The sequence below is a fragment of the Sipha flava genome, unplaced genomic scaffold (genome assembly GCF_003268045.1).
Source record: "Sipha flava isolate LNK unplaced genomic scaffold, YSA_version1 222_pilon_pilon, whole genome shotgun sequence".
NCBI lineage: Eukaryota > Metazoa > Arthropoda > Insecta > Hemiptera > Aphididae > Sipha > Sipha flava.
The window spans coordinates 487,977-506,658 of NW_020272853.1; the positions used below are offsets into that span (position 1 = coordinate 487,977).

General features: G+C 27.3%; 1 protein-coding gene across 2 annotated transcripts in view; it reads left to right on the forward strand.

Annotated features, from left to right (window-relative positions):
* The window catches only part of LOC112683282 (SUN domain-containing protein 2-like), a 34,409-nt gene that overhangs the window by 2,610 nt on the left and 13,117 nt on the right, over positions 1-18,682 (forward strand). For both annotated transcript variants that reach the window (XM_025554223.1, XM_025554224.1), the window contains exon 2: positions 12,460-12,905. In XM_025554223.1, coding sequence (XP_025410008.1) covers positions 12,463-12,905 — 443 coding nt within the window. In that variant the 5' untranslated portion in view covers positions 12,460-12,462. The remainder of the gene's footprint in view (positions 1-12,459; positions 12,906-18,682) is intronic.

Below are 18,682 nucleotides of genomic sequence, written 5' to 3' on the forward strand. Positions count from 1 at the left end.
TGTTACTGTGATGGATCCACAACTATATATAATACTATCTTTGATATCGGTTTGTCCATAGACCTTATACGGTAATATTATACCGTATAAGTTAAGAATACTTTGACTATAATAGATTACGCGAAATATCCCGAAATTTAACACGATAACGTCATGATCATCTAATTATATTATACTTGTCATGAGTCTAATATACTTTTTATAATAACAGTCAACAATTTTTTGTTCTTCGTAATCATGAATATTTATTTTTTCATATAAATATGAGCAATTCAAAACTTTGTTCGAAGCATAAAGAAGGAACTGAAAAAGCACGAGAAAAAATAAAAAACTTCTTTTAAAATCTAGTGCAAAATGTCATAAGTTAATAGATATGTTTAAGATAAAAAAAACTGAAATAGCAGATAAAATTAGTAAAACTGGTAAGTCTATAAAACTAGTCTATTTTCAAAATTAAATTTGTTGATCTTAATTCATTTAGTGTTGTTTCTAACTAAATACAATTTCTACTTGCTTGAACTTATTTAATTAATTTATCCTGGTTATGAATTGCCTTGATAAATATTGCCTAAAATTCATATTAGGCATATAGTGCTTGATATAACTCAAGGCTTATGCTTTGATTTAAATAAATGTTTTGCGTTTAAAAATTAAATACTTTTGTTGTTAATTAATAGTTAATACTAAATTTATTCCATAGATTTTTAAATATTTTAAATATTTAATACCTTTTTAAAAGATAATGAATTTATATTTTTGTTGCATAACATAATTTTATATTTTTATATATATAGGGAACATTTTTGATGAATATCATTTTTATTTGAAAAACAAACTCAATTTTACTTCCTCAGATTGATAGATCGAATAATTTATATGATTTACCTAAGTTCATTCATAATTAATATAACATTTTTTTTTTCATGTGAATATTAATTATGCTTTGGCTTTGTTGCTAATATTATTATGGAGAGCTTGGTGCTGGTTGAAACAAAAAGAGTAGTGAGATTTACCAACATATATTTCTTTTCAAAACCAAAAAGTTGTAACTTATAGTTGTCGTATAATTCTATTAAAAAAATCATTGTATTGCTCAGTTCGTTTAGTATTTTGCCCTCATTTAAATGCTTTTATTGAAGGTATGATCACGTGGTCACATACGTATTAAAAAATAGATAAAGATGAGAATAGTAAAGAACACACTCATGCAGCTGAAGTATATTTTTTAAATTCAAATAAAAATCATATTGATTTCCTTTTATTTTCAAATCAAAAATATCTAGAAAAGAACATATTAAACATAAAATATTAATATTAGAACACATCATTGACGTTATAAAACTTATCAGAAAAAGGGGTCTAAGTTATAGTAGAAATTAAAGTAAATCAGCATATATGTTGGATAGTCTATCAATTGATCATGAACATTTCTTAGATATTCTTCTGTTACTAGATAAATATGATATTTATTTGAATGACCATTTGAAACCCAATATAGAAAAGAGTAAAAAAACTCATATATCAGGAAGTAAAGGATGAGATGGACTCATTATATATATTTCTAAAATCACACTGAATGTCATAATTGATTATCATAGGCATGCGCAGACTTCAACTTCTGGTCAAATTGAATACAATTAGTGCCACAATACTTAGACAGTACTTCTAATTTTTTTCTAACACTTCAACATAGTAAATTCTGTTGTAAATTAAAAACAATGTAGTATTTATATCTATACATAGAATCAAATATTATATTGCTAATTTTTAGACATATATTTTTGATCTTGAAAGTAAAACTTTAAATCATTTAAAATCAAATGATGTTAATACAATTAATTGATTTCCACGAAAATATTAAAATATATATAGACATTTTACTATGCCTCCAAAAAAATTCCGGTCAAGCCGGGGTACGCTTAGCTCGCCCCGTGCGCACGCCTATGTTAATTACATTGGTCGCATTATTAAAAACAAAATATCTGATGCGGTTCGTGAAGCAGGAATGTACTCAATAAAAATTGATACTAAGAATATATCTGTTGTATAAAAACTATGTTAAAGTAAATGAAAAATGAATTGCAATTGTATAATGTTCAATTTCAACCGACCCATACCATGGTTCATTCCATTTTTAATTTAATATTTATTGATATATACCAGTGAAGGCGTGACGGCAGATTTTTGAGTCTCTGGACTCAAGTCAGTGGGTGGGTATTGACCATTGGGTACCGAGTGCTATTCGTAAATATGCATTTGAGAGAGGGGTAGCTCTTTTTACAAGTTACCTTTAAATTTCTTTTTAGGTGGGTGGGTGGGTGGTCAAAATCCTAACAGGACTCATAAAGTAAAATATTTCGCGCCGCCACTGATATGGACTAAGTAAATCGGTTTATGTTATGCTTAAGTTTAAGTTAATTTAAAATGTATAATATTTCAGTACATCTTGTCTTGTAGGACTTATTGGTTGCAAGGAGTTTTTTTACAACTGAAAAAATAAAAATGCTTGACGTCTAACAAAGATGTTCGACTGTTGAAAGAAAACTAAATACAATTACTATCTTTAAGATACGTTTTCATATTAGTACCATCTTATGTTCCTCAATGGTTGCGTGTACGATAACTATTTTAAGATTTTTTCTATTGAATTTAATTATTTTTCTCCTCCGCATCTCGAAAATCACTCATAATTAATGCTAGTTCGTAAATAGTATATCGTGTGGCTAGGACGGGAAATGAGCTATTTCAGTCGCGGGCGGCGTGCGCGGCACACATACTATTTTGTTGTCACGCTTCTGCGTTCATGGAAAAGGTATTGCAGGGATCTATGCAACAAAATACATAATATTGTAACATGAAAAAGTTTAACCAAAAGTTTATGTTCCGTATGGACCGTGGTAAACATTTCGATTTCCGGTTGTACCGGGGATACGCGCCTAGCGCTTTTGAGGATTTCCATTTTACCGTCTTGCACTTTTGGGGATTTCCGCTTTACCGCTCGACATTTTTGAGGATTACCATTTTATATTTTCCAAGATAGTCAACATAGTAAGTTAAAATTTGAATGTTATAAGTTTCATAAAAAAAGCATATATAATTTGGGAAAATCAACAATTTTTTTAAATACAAAGAAAACTATATGAAAAATCTTGTAACCAATTTTTAATAAATGTTTAACAAATATAACAATTTTTAATAAATAGCTCAAAAAAAAAAAAAAATCCTTTGATAAATATACGATCAATAGGAAACGATGATAAAAGTATACAGGGAAAATTTTATATCTCTGCGATTATTATTTTTTAACTTTTTTTTTTAACTTTTATTCGGTCTTTCTCAATTATACAGTTAACTGTTGAGGAATTGAAAAAATTACACCCGAAAGTACTTACTACAACCCATTTCCTATATTTTATTAATTTTTTTTATTAGTGATGATCAGAGTCTTTTATGATATGCATTCAATACATAGTTTCATTCAAAATCTAAGAACCAATAAAATTTACAGTTCCAAAATTATTTATTTCTATAGATTCGAGTTATAGTTTATTAAGTTTATTATAGTTTGAAAATAATTGTTTTAGTGCGATTGTTACGTAGTAGAACCTATATTTACGCAAAACTATATTATATTTACCGTGTTGTAATTGTTTAACCAACAAATAACATATACAACATTAATAATTAGCATAATATCTACTTTATGAAGCAATACTTCAAATAAGTATGTTCATAAACAATAAAAAACAAGTGGTGATGTAAATTTTGAATTTTAACTTCATATATTAATTTAAACCTTTGAAAACACATTCAAGTTGAAGGTCAATATTATATTAAAAAAAAAAAAAAGTTGTAAAATTTATATACATGATGTAAACTGAGTCGTTTATATTTTCTCATTAGATTTTTACCAAACATTTTCGACAACATTTGTTAATTTAATTTACTAAACTTATAATATCTGAAAATGCGCTCACTGTAAATAAATATACAATCGATAATATCAAGTAAGACTAGAAGTATGTATAGTTTTATTTTATTTTATTTCTAAACGTCGCAATAGAATAATTTTATTTTTTATAGGAACAAGTGAAAAGTAAATAAATGAAATTATTAAAATAATTATTTAAAACTTTTGATTAAGCAATTTTAGACAAATTACATTTTATCTATTGCAGTTTTTATGGAATATTATTCTAATGAGCTTAAAATTAATAAATATAAGCATATAATATATATTTATATAATATTTTACGTTACCTTGAAAATTTGTTTTGAATATATTTAACCAAAACTGAAGTAAATTATTAGAATAATAGTGATATGATATGTAGAAATAAAATAATAATCATATGATATATATACTATCAACACTCAGAAATTTAAAAATTAACATATTTCTCATAAATCATTATAATCTTATTAATAAATAATATTGAGAGTATGCATTAACACCAATATCAATATTGAAAATTATAAAAATTTACGAGAAAAAAAAATTTAATTTCTCTTATGAATCCAATGTCTTCCAACACTCAAAAGCTATAAACTATTCAATTGCATTAATGTGAACTGTTTGAAAAATGATGATAAGTTAGATTTGAATAATAACCACTTATAACTACGTAATATTTTCAGCTTAAAATTAATTTACAGCTAATAAAATATTCAACTTATATTTGAAATAACTTGAAAAACTTCATTGCGTGGTAATTTTTAAAAAAAATAAAAACATACTATAGCTTTTTACTAATATTGATCAGGTATATGAGTATATTTATACATTAACATTAAGACAAGTATTCACATAACTATGTGTAGACATATCTAGACAGTTGTTAATGATTATTTTACAGGTTAGCAGTAATTATTGTATTTGTCAAACATAGACCTTCACTTTCGCATTAAAAAATAAAAATATTTTACTTTTATTTTTATTTTTCGCAAAAAGTGACAAGTGGTATTAAAATTTATTATTTTCCACTGTGTTTCGTCATATAAGAAAAAATATTGATACTAGTTAATTCCAATATTTAAGTTATTAGAATTATATAATCAGTATAAACATAAAACATAATTTCGTTTTATAAAATATAAAGGTGATAATTATGTAAATCATAATTTTGAAGTTCAAACAAATACTATATATTATATATTCTGTAACTTTCATAAATAAATTGTTGAATTAATCACGTTTATCTATATTACATTTAGAGCATAGAGATTTACATAGTGATGACTCCAAGCCAAGCGTGTAAAGCTATTTTGCAAACGTCTACATATTTGTTTTACAATATAATATAGAGTCACTTGTTTCTAAGAGTTTATTCGAACTCTGAAAAAAATATATAACATTAATTCATAATTAAATATACTGCATAATGAATTCCAAGTTCCTATGACCTTTATAATTATAACTTGCAAGTCGTAAGTTAATAATTACATAAGAGTGTTGCGGAGATAATGGGTAGGTAGTGATCGTTAGGTAATAATGACCTCTGAACACGTCTGCGGAATGATGTAGACAAGTCGTAGTTTTACACTATATAATGCACACTTTGGCAGAAGACAATATTTAAATAGGCCGTTTCCTATATAGCAAAAGGATTTTCATTTCTCACCCGTAAACTCATTGGAATAGACATTAATTTGATATTTTCGTAATTTTACGGAATGTTTATTCGAAATTCACCCGCTAAAAATAACCCATGTTAAAAAAACCCAACAGTGAACCGAAACTCGTAAAAAACATTTAAAAAAAGTGCAAAAGCGATACTAAATAATTAAAAACAATATAGTATTTATAATTTGTCTGAGTATCAAATATATCTGTACAATGCACAAAATTAAATTTGTACTTATTTCCCTCAAATCGTATAAAATAATGTTTATAAACCACTCACCCCAAACATATTTTATTATTAATTTTAAATTATGTAAAACAGGTTTTTGAATTAGATGTCAGATGCTAGTAATTTCAGAAATTTCAGTAATTTCAGTAAATAGTTATTAAAATCACGAGCTTTATTTCTAATTCTAAAATCAAAATATGAAATAATTTTTTTTATGAATAATGTTCATTCTTTAAGCCTCAATTATTTATTTGTTAAAACAATTCAAAATCATGAAATGTATTTTACTAAACAAATGTTATAGTGGAAATTCGTTGAAATATTCAATTCCTTCAACATTTCATTTTGTAACGCTTATAAAACATTTTTGTAATCTTCCAGAAATTATTATATTTTTTGTTGCTATTTTTAATGAAAATTTTAGAAATTAACAATCAAATTACCGAACACTTAACGTCGCGACGTTAAAACGCGTGGTAATATCATACACACTGAATGAACGCGAATGATGATGTAAAATTACTGGTTTTTTTTCCTTTATGGATTGTTAAGAACCAAAACAAAACACAAACAAAATGTTTCAATTTTGTTTAATTTTTACTCAACCAAGTTAATGAACACATGTTTCGTTTGTGTTTTGTGTTTTTCAAACTAAAAAAAATTCAGTTTGTGTTTTGTTTATGTTGTTTTTGTGTTAACTCTTTGTGAACCCGGTATTAGTGATAGGCAGAAACAGTGGTGTAGCTATTGTAGAACAAAGCCGAATTGTCCGATTGTGGCCCGAACTCAGGTAGTCATACTTCATGCCAAAAATAAGTATCTCGATTGCGTCCTAACATACATTGGATCATAAAATAGCTAATAATTAATAAAATAAAGTATTTGGAAAATATTTTTAATACTGTATAGGACAATTTTATTTTGTATATATTTTGTATTTTAGTCAAATAGTCAAATAATAAATTATTTACAATATAAAAATATAAAATACAAATAATATATGTCAATAATAATAATAATAATATGTCAATAAATAGTAAATTAAATTATAGTGAGGGTACATTTTTAAAACTCATTATTTTTACAAAATCAAAATTAGATATTTCGAAGTTTTTTAATTTTGTAATTTGAGTTTGCATAATTTTTTTTTTTTTTTTTGTTAATTTGTTAAGTTGTTTCCCAACGAGTACAAATTATAGATTTAATTTTTATTTTAGCATCTGTTTGGCATTGTTTCAAAATGTCCAAAAATTGAAATATACTTGGATGTGACGTATAAAATAATGAATTGAATTTCGAATGGAAGCTTTCACATGCATTCGTTTTCAAACTCATACTAGAACTACAAGTAGCCCATATTTCAGGTAGAAAATCAGAATCATCAATATCAGTGTCAATTAAATAATCACAAAATGTTTCGTAAAATTCGAAATTACCCAGCTAAATGATAGTTACATTTACGTCAAAATGCGTATCGGACACAATTGGGATATTTATTAAGGTTTGATAACCATTTAAATAGTATTTCCTACCTACTATGTACGGGCCGCAATCGAGATAGGTGAAAAGGTAAAAAGGTTACTTTTGGCCGCAATCAGGCAACGCCCGAAAAAAGTGAGGCAGTGTCCTCCAGGGCCCCCAGAACACAAGGGGCCTCGGGGTCCTTTAACAATTCTGAAACTACTTAATAAATCAATTTATATATGTGATTGTAGATAAATTAATTTGATTTGATACGTATTAATAATAATTATAAATTATTTATAATAAATATACCTAATATAATTAAAATTAAATGATTAGTGACTATAATAATATAATCTGATAATTATAGTTTTCGTAGTAATTAATCTTCCAAAACTCTTGGAGATTTATGAAAGCCAGAAAAAGAAGAAAAAGTAGTAGTAATTAATCGGACTTTCTTTTTACTTTGTAAATTTATTAATTATTCGTATATTATTTATTTATATACTCGTAGTAAATATTCAAATTTGACAGAAGATTATTATATATACATTTTGAACTTTCATGCACCGATAATATTCAGGGAATAGTTTAATAGAATTATACAGGTTTATTTACTGCCCCGGGTATGTATTCTATCTATCCTAGATACATCAATGGGCAGAAGTGCATAACTTTTACCTACGTAGTCGGTTAACTGTGTGACTGACTAATTTAGTTACTCTACGTCGTATAATTAGTCGTTTAACTAATATTTTATTTGACTAATTTCTATTATACTAGTTTTTATTTGACTTATTTTTATTCACTAAATTTAATTTATCTACTTCAGTGTTTCTCAAACTGCTAGTCTTAACAGTTTTACATTATATTTAGCGGTTCCATGGCAATAGAGAAGCACTGATCTACTTGGCTATCTATTTTTATTTGATTAACTATTAATTAAATGTACCTTTTTTTTTATTCATTTTGGTAATAATAAAAATTGTAATTAACTTTGCATGAATTTTATTAACAGTATAAAATATAAATTATACAATAAAATTGTATTTCAATAACTATTTTAACACAATTGAATGATAACTGAGGAACTTATTAGGGGTATAAAATATTTATTTTTATATGACCTGAGTAAAAACTACAAATACAAATGTACAATTTTGTCATTTGTTAGAATAATCCACCTATATGTATACATTTTATACAGTTTCAGAATCACAGTGCTAATAATAGTCAATATTGACTCATATTATAGACCTTTGTATATTTTAGTGTGTGTCATTATCGGTATACATTTTGTATGACTATTTTTGATTAGGCCTACGATCTACGAATTAATGACTACGAAGAAAGATAATTTTAAGTTTCTTAAAATTGGTCGGTAATTCGACTTCGGTACTCTGAATTCTATAGTAGATGCTCAGTCCTTGGTCAGTTATCTACTTACAAAACAAACGAATTTTAGCGAATTAGTCAGACTAATTTTTAGTCAAATTAGTCGACTAATTTATTTATATTAGTGGGTTGTGCACAATTTAGTCGAATAATTAGTCGGTAGTAACAAATAGCGGCTTCTACCCATCACTGGTGTACATCATCTTGCTCGCCGAGGAAAACGTTTCCGGTCATGATCGAAATAGATCACAGCGTTATTAAGTAATACACATCGAAACGTGTGCATCGGTACGCGTTCAAGGAATAAATCAATTACACTCTGGTATTCTCTACGAGCTACTGTGCTTTTTGGAAAAAAAATTCTTTGTCTGATAATGATGTAAAATGTAAAACGCGTCGCTATGGATCGGGGAAGAATTCGATACGTTCAAACTGTTAAATATTATTGATGTTTTAAAATAAAAAAATCACACTCGTGTACCCGGTTCCTATGTGGACCATTCGGTAGCTGTTATTGTAGAATTCCAAGGACACGGTAAGCGGTTTGGTCAAAATGAACCCGTTCATTTATACACCGAAGCGCAGGTCTTTGATAAGCACTGTGTAAAGAAACCGCCTCCGCTAGTGTTTAAACCCTCATGTATACGTTGCAAATTCGATTGTTCAGGGCAGCGGTTCTTGAAGTTTTTAGTTCGCCTTCGGGTCACACTCGCGAACCTCTAAAGCTTTTTTTAGATTACAGTTCCTTTCGAGAGCGTCGAATTATGTTAATTTTTCGAGCGGGGTTTCCTTTTTTTTTTTCTTCTTACGTTTAAATTTTTCTTTTGTGATGATCGGACACAGAAATACTAAAAACTTAAACTCGGCACAGGAAACGTTTGCACGCGAACGTCATTTCCCTCCGTGCTTGACGTCACGCACACCGTTTCAAACATCGAGTAGCCCTGAACGGGCAAATTTTTTTCCTTATCGTAATGCGTTTCTTTTTCAAGTAAACATATCAAAGGCCAATGTCTATTACTCATTATATTATAGTTGGTATGAAGACCACAAAATTTACGATTTGATATTTCCCACGGTTTTTTCAAATAGTTATCGTTGATATGGACAGCAAAACACTTGCGCGCTTCAAACAAATACAGTTCTTTGTTATATTTTTTTTCGAATTCATAACATATTTTATAATATACGGACACAAGTAAATATTTTTCGAATTTTTTTGAAAATACCGTTAAAATATTTTCAAAACACATAGTCGATTTAATTTAAAATCTTATCAGCTTGCAAAAATGCATTAGACCTATTTACAGATTTGATTTTAAAATAAAATATTTATCATATTTTCATGGTCACCGAACTAAATCTAAAAAAAAAAATATCTAAACCCAAGCGAATTAATTATAATAACAATTATAAATTATTTTTCCTTTCGTAATTATTTCGATTCTTCAAAGAACGTAATCGAAATCACTCACCTAAAGATGTCTTATATCCTATTGTCTTTTTCAAAAATACATATTCTAGTTTTAAAGATAATATCCGGTGAGTTTTTATTTTAGTATAATGGGTTATAATTACGAGTTATGATTAACGATTTTTATGTTCTTAAATTAAATACTTGAGATTCAAAACAAATGATAACACTAAACACGTTTAAAATTTAGATGATTATAAGTTGTGCGTAATATTTGTGTAGTCTTCATTAATATTAGATGTCTATTGATTAATAATTAGGTGAACATACTTAAAACAGGTAAATCTTCATTTATTTTAATTGTACTGCATATTTTAAATTTATGTAAAATTTAATTAATCATATTATAATAATACTAATGAATAAAATAACTAATAACCAATTGGTCAACACTTCTTATTACTATTTCATAATACTTGACCCGTACAATTGTGTGAATTATAATTCATAAGTATTATCATAAAAATAACATGCTGCAATGCAAATATTAACCTTTTAGTACAGGAAAGAATTTCTTGATGTTGGTTTAAAATATTTTATAAGAGTTTTCAACTTGAAAAATCGTTCTCATTCCGTTCGATTAAATACATATATAATTATGAATACTGTAATATAATATAAAACAGCAAGCAAACAGACCCATACGCATTCGTCAATTTGCATACCTTTCCTGTATTTATTTTGTTGTTGGTTTTTGTCAAATAATTAACTCATGCATTCGTCATTTATCACTAAAAAAAAAAAAAAAAAGAAATATTTTGATGTCTCCTCAGTTTTACTATGTTATAAACGAACTTTTGACATTTGGAAGTTGAACATTGGACGCGTATTGCAAAACTAGATATCACTTTACTCATTGCATAAAATTAACATCACAACAATACGTATTATCTATTGTATTCATTACGTAAGTGAACTTTGACCATATTGGGGGCGTGAAATTGTCAGCTATGAATTATACCACTAGGACATTGATCTATATTGTTCTAATCAGATACAACTAACGAAATGTTTGTGTGTGAAATATTTATATTTTTACATATTATACGCTTCAATAAATTCGAGTACCTACTTGACATATTTAAATTACCCACATTATTAAAATAACATTTTTACTATTTAAAATTAACCGTGCGTATCGGTATGTAATAGTATTGAAATGCTCAAATACTTATCCAACAATTTTCTGTGAATATTTAATTATTTAATAGTGTATCAATTATTTTCATGGTAATTATATAAGGTACCTATATTAAACTCGGTGATACAAAGTTATTAAAAAGGTTAGCCTTGAAAACGTACGAAGCTATTTATTAATTATCTACGATTTATAAATGTAATCAATAAATCAAAGATATTCACCTCAATCCTTAAAATCGCTGGTTATACGTACTTCATTTGTAGCTGTCATTTAAAAATTTTAATATTTTAAACATGAATAAAAAAATATAAATAAATACCTTCTAGAAGTTATTCGATTTATTTTTATTTTTATTATTTAGGCGTTTTTCAGACTATCAAGATGATTTATTAGTAAAGAAAGGTATTATTTGCATAATATCCAACAATCAAAAAAAAAAAAAATCAAGGGTTCACAGGTTCTTTATGTCACAATGGCGAGTATTGACTGAAAGTCGATTTCAATTTTTCTGTACTAAAATTTGTTTACTATTATGGTATATTTAAAATAATACAATGTATCAGTTTTCATAACTTGAAAGTTATTTTTTCAAATTCAAAAGATGTCATTTGTAGGTTTAGGTCATAATATATATTTAAAGGCATTGTAGGACAGCTGAAATTTCAGAGCTTCGACATTACAAGTATGCATTTTAAACTTAACATTTTAAATGAAATACAATCATTATACATTATTTTACGTCCTTACATAGCTAATTTAATCAATTGCCACAAAATAAATACGCTGCCTTTTAATAATTCATAGAAAAACTGTCAACAATAATGTAGTTATACCAAAAAGTACTTTGAATTTGACGTGAGATACAACCGATCCGATACATTTACAGGGGTTGGAGTTATGGCGGGAATATTAGCGTAGGCCTAGGCGGGACTCGGTCTGTACCTCGTTTTGCACTACTCCATTTGTCCTGTGTTTTTACGATTGTACTCCTTGCTATTCGCTCCCCCGCTGCTACGTCTCACCGTCTCTTGCGGTCCACTCTCATAATTATACGTATTGTTTCGGTTTACGATTCGTGCGTGGTTTTCGAGTACACGAATTTACCGTTATTTTTCTTCTTCTTTTCTTCGCAGTCAATGTCATCGTCCGAGTCAACGGAACAGCCCGGCTGGCTAAGACTCGGTGACCTGGCGATCGGTGACGGCGGCGTGTGCGTCACGTCTCTGATCAAGGACAAGATTCGCGAGTACATGTTGAACGAGGAACAGCAACAGGCGCCCGCGCCCACTCGCAAAAGCGGCGACACGTGCGTCCGTCGGATCGGCAACTCGCTGGACCTGTTGTTGCGCGACAGCCGGAACGCCGGGCACGCCGTGGCCGCGGCCACCGCCAGGAACAGGTCGTCCAACACAACCGCCGCGGCCGCCACGTCCGGCTCGACAGTGGTTGTCGCTTTGGCCGCCGCCACCGCCGCCGCGGACGACCACTGCGTGTCCACGACCATAAGCTCGCCAGCCGACAGCTCCGGGCCCACCTTCGACGGACCGCTGCCGCCGTTGCCGCCTACGTTCACCAAACGGTAAGCCACGTCGATCTGTATTATTTCTGTAAACGTATTGTTGGAAATCGAATAAGTGTAGTTGTTCGGACACGAGTGTCTATCGTTGAATGTTATGTTGTGCGAACCGTATTTTTAATGTTAACAATACTTCATAAACTTTAAGATTCCGTTTTTTCTGATATCCATCTTCTAACCTAACCCGGCGTTATTGAAATACTCAAAAAAAAAAAAACTAAAAAATGATAGACTTATGGAAAGTCTTAATCGATCATTTGTTGCGGTGGACGCACAGTCTATGCGCACTACACCGATTTGAACACATTTTTAAACCTTTCTACAATTTACCGTGGGTTTTAAATGTATGCAGATGCTTCGATATGGGCCTGTGGAAATCCTACGTTTCTCACGAAACCGGCCGATCTCAGATCTGTAAACTATATATTATTATCCTTTCTATTTTGGACGTTCTCAATAAAAAAAATAAATAAAAATCAACTTTTAAAACAAACGAAACGTAAACACAACATTGTTTTTAAGTCAATCGCACGAGGATCTGTGTACATTTGGTTGTTGCGTGAGATATCGATATGTAACTATATACGACGATATTTATAGTTTGAAACGGTATACAAAATGATTTTATGATCCACACAGTACACGCATCAAGGGTACATAAAATTGTATGACTAATAATTTGGCCGGAGTTCAATTATTTAGATCCCATATCTTCAAATATGAATTTACATCTCGGCGCGTATTATGAGACCTGAGAGTAAACGAACAAAAAATAAATGACACTTAAGAAACATTATACAACGAAAAAACCACACTATATGTATTAATTAAAAGTTTTAAAACAAATTTTTAAACAACAGAGTGTTCGTTTTATTTTTTAATTCAATATTAACTAATACTATGATAGAAATAAAATTATTTTATTTTTTTCATTTCTAATTACCGTTTTTAAATGTAGACAATTTATAGTTTTAATGATTTAAAAGCTTGAGCAACAATAATAATTTAAGTAATAATCTAGTATTAAGTTTCAAAATCTAAGCCGCAAATATTAACGAAACTGTACTATATATGAAATATATACATATTTCAATTACATTAATTTGAAATATAACTCATTCCACAAATAATCCAATATGATTTATTCATAGAAAAATTAAACACGAAACTAACAATTATAACTGTACGGCTCTCTATATGCAGTGTTTATTATATCTAATACATACTTAAAATGTGGTACATATACTTCTAATAAATTATGTTAATTAGAGCTATAATCATTAATTACATATTTAACAATAATTAAAAATTGTCATCATAATTATAAAAAGAATACACACAATTTTACAATTTTGGTTTGTGGACATTTGAGTAGAATATTTACATGTTATTCAAATTGTTTTAATTTCTTATTTTTAGTTTTTAAATGTTGTGACATTATTTTATTGGTATAAATCATATTAAATTTATCGTATTCATTGACAGTTGACTGTAGATACATAATTATTTTTTTTATATTTCTGATTAGAAATAAATTGAAAAATAATAATACGAACCAAATATATGATTTATATTACTACTTTAACTTCACTAAGTATTTTATATTGATTTCAATTGATAAATTTAACCTAAAGATTTCTTCATTTTTTTTTCGCTTTTATGACAACGACATGATGTATTCTACAATATTTTAATTTTTTTTTCTTTTAATTGATTCAAATTATAAATACGAATGCGTATGGCCTACATTATAATATAATTATTATTTAATTGGAGCGGCGTATATGTGTGATGTTTATTTACAATTAATGTTTTTATGGAAAACATTTTTGTAGTTTTGTCTTTAGTTTTATTTTAAATTTGTTTTTTTTTAAATTTAAAATATATTTTTAAATTTTTATTTTTTTATATTTTAGTTTTTTTCTTTAGTTTTTTTTATCCACAAATGCTCATAACATAATTATTATTATAATCAATAATTTAAATATTTATTTTAAATCAATTATAAAAATATCCTGCTCAATTATCTTATGCAGAACTTAATGCGGAAATTATTAAGTGACAAACTATTATTCACGTATGCACATATTATTATCTTTATTTAAAATGTTTTTCGAATAGTGAAAATTAATATCATTATATTAATTTTATATTTATTTAATATTTAAATATACATGTCATATATTCTTATTAAGAAATATTATTAGTGAATTAGTATTTTATAAAATGTAGTGTACTACGAGTATTCGCCAAAATATGGTATATAAAAGAGTTAGAAATCTGAAACTCGTAATTTCGTTTTTGTCTTCAAATAAATGCTATATACGAACAAATTATATATATATATATATATATATATATATTATTTAGTGTTTGAACATATAATTGAGTATTGCTATTTAAGAAGGAGAACCTAATTATTGATGTAAGAAATAATCCCTATGACATCTGTTTGAGTAAATTATTTTGACATCAGTGAATTATCTAATATAAGCCTGTTGATATTATCATAAATATTAAATACATTTTACAATTCATAGAGTTGCCGATGCTTGAGTTGGTAAATTATCATCGTCACAATTAATGGGGTCAAATTCAAGTATTAAGTCAAATAGAAGTAATTTGATTGTTTGATCAGTTCATAAAGTTGTGTTTTTCATCGTGTAAATGTTTTGGAGAAAATTTTAAAATATTCCTACGTGTATAAAGTACAGCATGTACGTCCTAAATAATAAATACTTTACGTGGGGACGTTGTGCGCCATAGTACCTAACAAGCTTAAATATAAACAATTTTTAATACCATTAATTTATTCGAAATATTTTCTGATCATTTAAATTTATTTTATAAATTCTTAAACTTATTTATGTTATTATTTTTCCAATTAGGTTTTATCCGAGTCTATTAAACAAATGGTGTGATTAAAATCATAAAAAATCTAAAAATTGTAGATTCTATCTTGGGAAATATTTTATATTTTACTCTATTTCGCATATTTATATAAGATAGTATAATAAATTCATTACAATTTTTGTAGCATACAATTTCTAACTACACCTTAAGTATGCATTATATTATGTTTAAATTGTTTCATTCAAAAAAAAAAAAAAAAAAATGCATTATTTTTTGATAAACATGAACACTCGTGATTTCATTGAGTTTATAAATATTTATTTAAATGAAAACATAGAAAAACTTAAAATTAAACAATGAATGATGAACGTGAAAGCAATAAATACAATAATTCTATAGATGCAATTACATATGAGATTACATTCGTTTTGCAAAGGATAATTTTAAAACAAATGCCTTCAGCATTGAAAAATGAAAATAAGAAAATTAATATAGTATTCAAATATTTATATATATATATATATAAATGATGTACAATCGACTTGAGTAATTATCATCAACTCTTTTTTATTATATTTTAATTTGTACATCATAACTTATTTAATGCGCATAGTGATATTATATAAATTCTGGTATTTTCTAAACATTAACGAATTTCGTTTATTGCAGTTTTGAAGCTTTTAATCTTTTACATATTTAATAATATTGAAGTTGTATATTAAACTTACGCACAATGATCTATGATTCAAAATTCGATATAGTTTTTACGATATTATAAATTATTATTTTATTTTTTTTTCATTTAATGATCTTTGTGGTATATTAATATAGGCATACACATAATAAACATTTTTTTTGACATAAATACAATTTGTACATTTGGAAATGGACGCGTGACAATACATATTATACAGTAAAAAATAATTATTTTATTCAATGAACGCTGTATGATTATGTTTTCAAAATGTACGTCTTAATCTTTTTATGGATATTTATTTAACTGGTTAGATTCCTAAAAATAATTTTTATTACAGGTATACGTTGTCAAAATATGTTATCGTCAGTTTTTCGAAGTTGAAACAGGGTTTAAATTTCAAAATTTTCTTTTGCTTTCAAATACACCGAAAAAATGGAGTCAAAGTATAAATAATTTGTTTTCAATTGAATGTTAGGGATCTTTTGGGTACAGCATTATTTTAAAACATTTTCATTCATTAAAAATGCGGTAAGGCATCTTCAACGTCATCTTTTTCACTACAAAATCATATGTGCCATTCAAAAACATAGACTCGTGACATGCATTCTTCACCATGTACTTAATTTAAGACTAGAAACGATTTCTCGGCAGCTTTATTTATATTTAGCAAACAATTAAGACAACACTATTCGGTACATTGGTTTACATAAACATATATTGAGACAAATATAACACTATTAAAAAGTAAATATAGTACACGCGTAGGTATTTATTAAAGAAATCGTATGAATTTAATTAGGTATAACCTATATAATCTAACTACTTTATTAATATAGTAATATTAACCGTATAATATACAGTGGGTCCACGCTAAGAGATATTAATAAATATTTCAGTTGACCTTGTATTAAAATGGGATTTTGGGGGGATGAGAGGGAGTACCAAAATATACAATTACAAATTTTTGACCAGGACGGTACGTGCATACGCAATACAACTTACTTTTTTTTAAGTGCTAACACTATTTTTTTCTGCATATTCGTATATAGTATTTTTTTTAAATAATTTTCGTATAAAATTTTTTTTCTAAAATTAGCAAAGTTTTAGTATGTTGAAGTTTAATAATCACGAAATCACGAATAATCTGTTGTTGACGACATTTTATTTATGTTAACTTAATACTTGAAAATCAAAATAATATCTTCCAAATTATTAAATAACTGTTTATAAACAGATAACATATAAATAAAGAAGATTGGCGATATTAATGGACTGATGAGTCTAAATGTACAAATAATGGTATAATGAATAAACAAAGCTATATCTATTGGGACAATACAAATCCACACTAGTCTCGAAAAACTATCAAACAATTTGAGGTATAAATGTGCGGTATGAGTTATTCGGTGATAAATATTTAGATCTTTAATTTTATGACGGGACACTTCAGGTAGAAGATATCTTGATTTTCTTGTAAATCAATTATTGTTATTGTAAGAAAATGTTATATTAGCCACGTGGGAAAATATTTGAGTATTTACTGCGATTACCAGCACACAACGCTATCGTTGTTCGATAATATTTAAATGACATTTTTCATAATCGATGAACTGGTACCCATGGAATAATTCTATGGCTTACAATATCTCTAGACTTGGCCCCATTTATGGGGATATTTGAAAAAATAGCTGTGTATGCGAACCCACCTATTAATATCCAATACTTAAAAAACATAGATACGTAATACGACTGGCATGTAATAATTGACCTAAAAGAAAACCAAATAAACGCTGCAATATCAAAAGAATTTTAAAATTGTTGGACTCATGTTTGGAATATCAAGACGGAAACTTTGAAAAATTTATAAAATACAATTTCAACTGTAAATAAATAAATCTTGATTTCATATTCATGTGTGTGTACATTTTTATCATTTGCATTAACTTAAATATTTATTTATCTTATTTTGGAAGTATGAATGACAAAAATGAGAGTAAATTACGATAAAAAAATAATAGTTATTTTTATATCTTATTTATCTACAAACAGGTATTTAACAATATAGGAGATATTATTTTGATTTTCAAGTGTTAAATTGAGCATAATTAATATTTCATCAAAACAGATTATTTGTAAATATTAAACTTCAACATAATACAATTTTGTCAATTTTATAATAAGAAAAAAACTTTTTATACAAATTTGTCTAAAAAAAATAGTCTATCCTAAT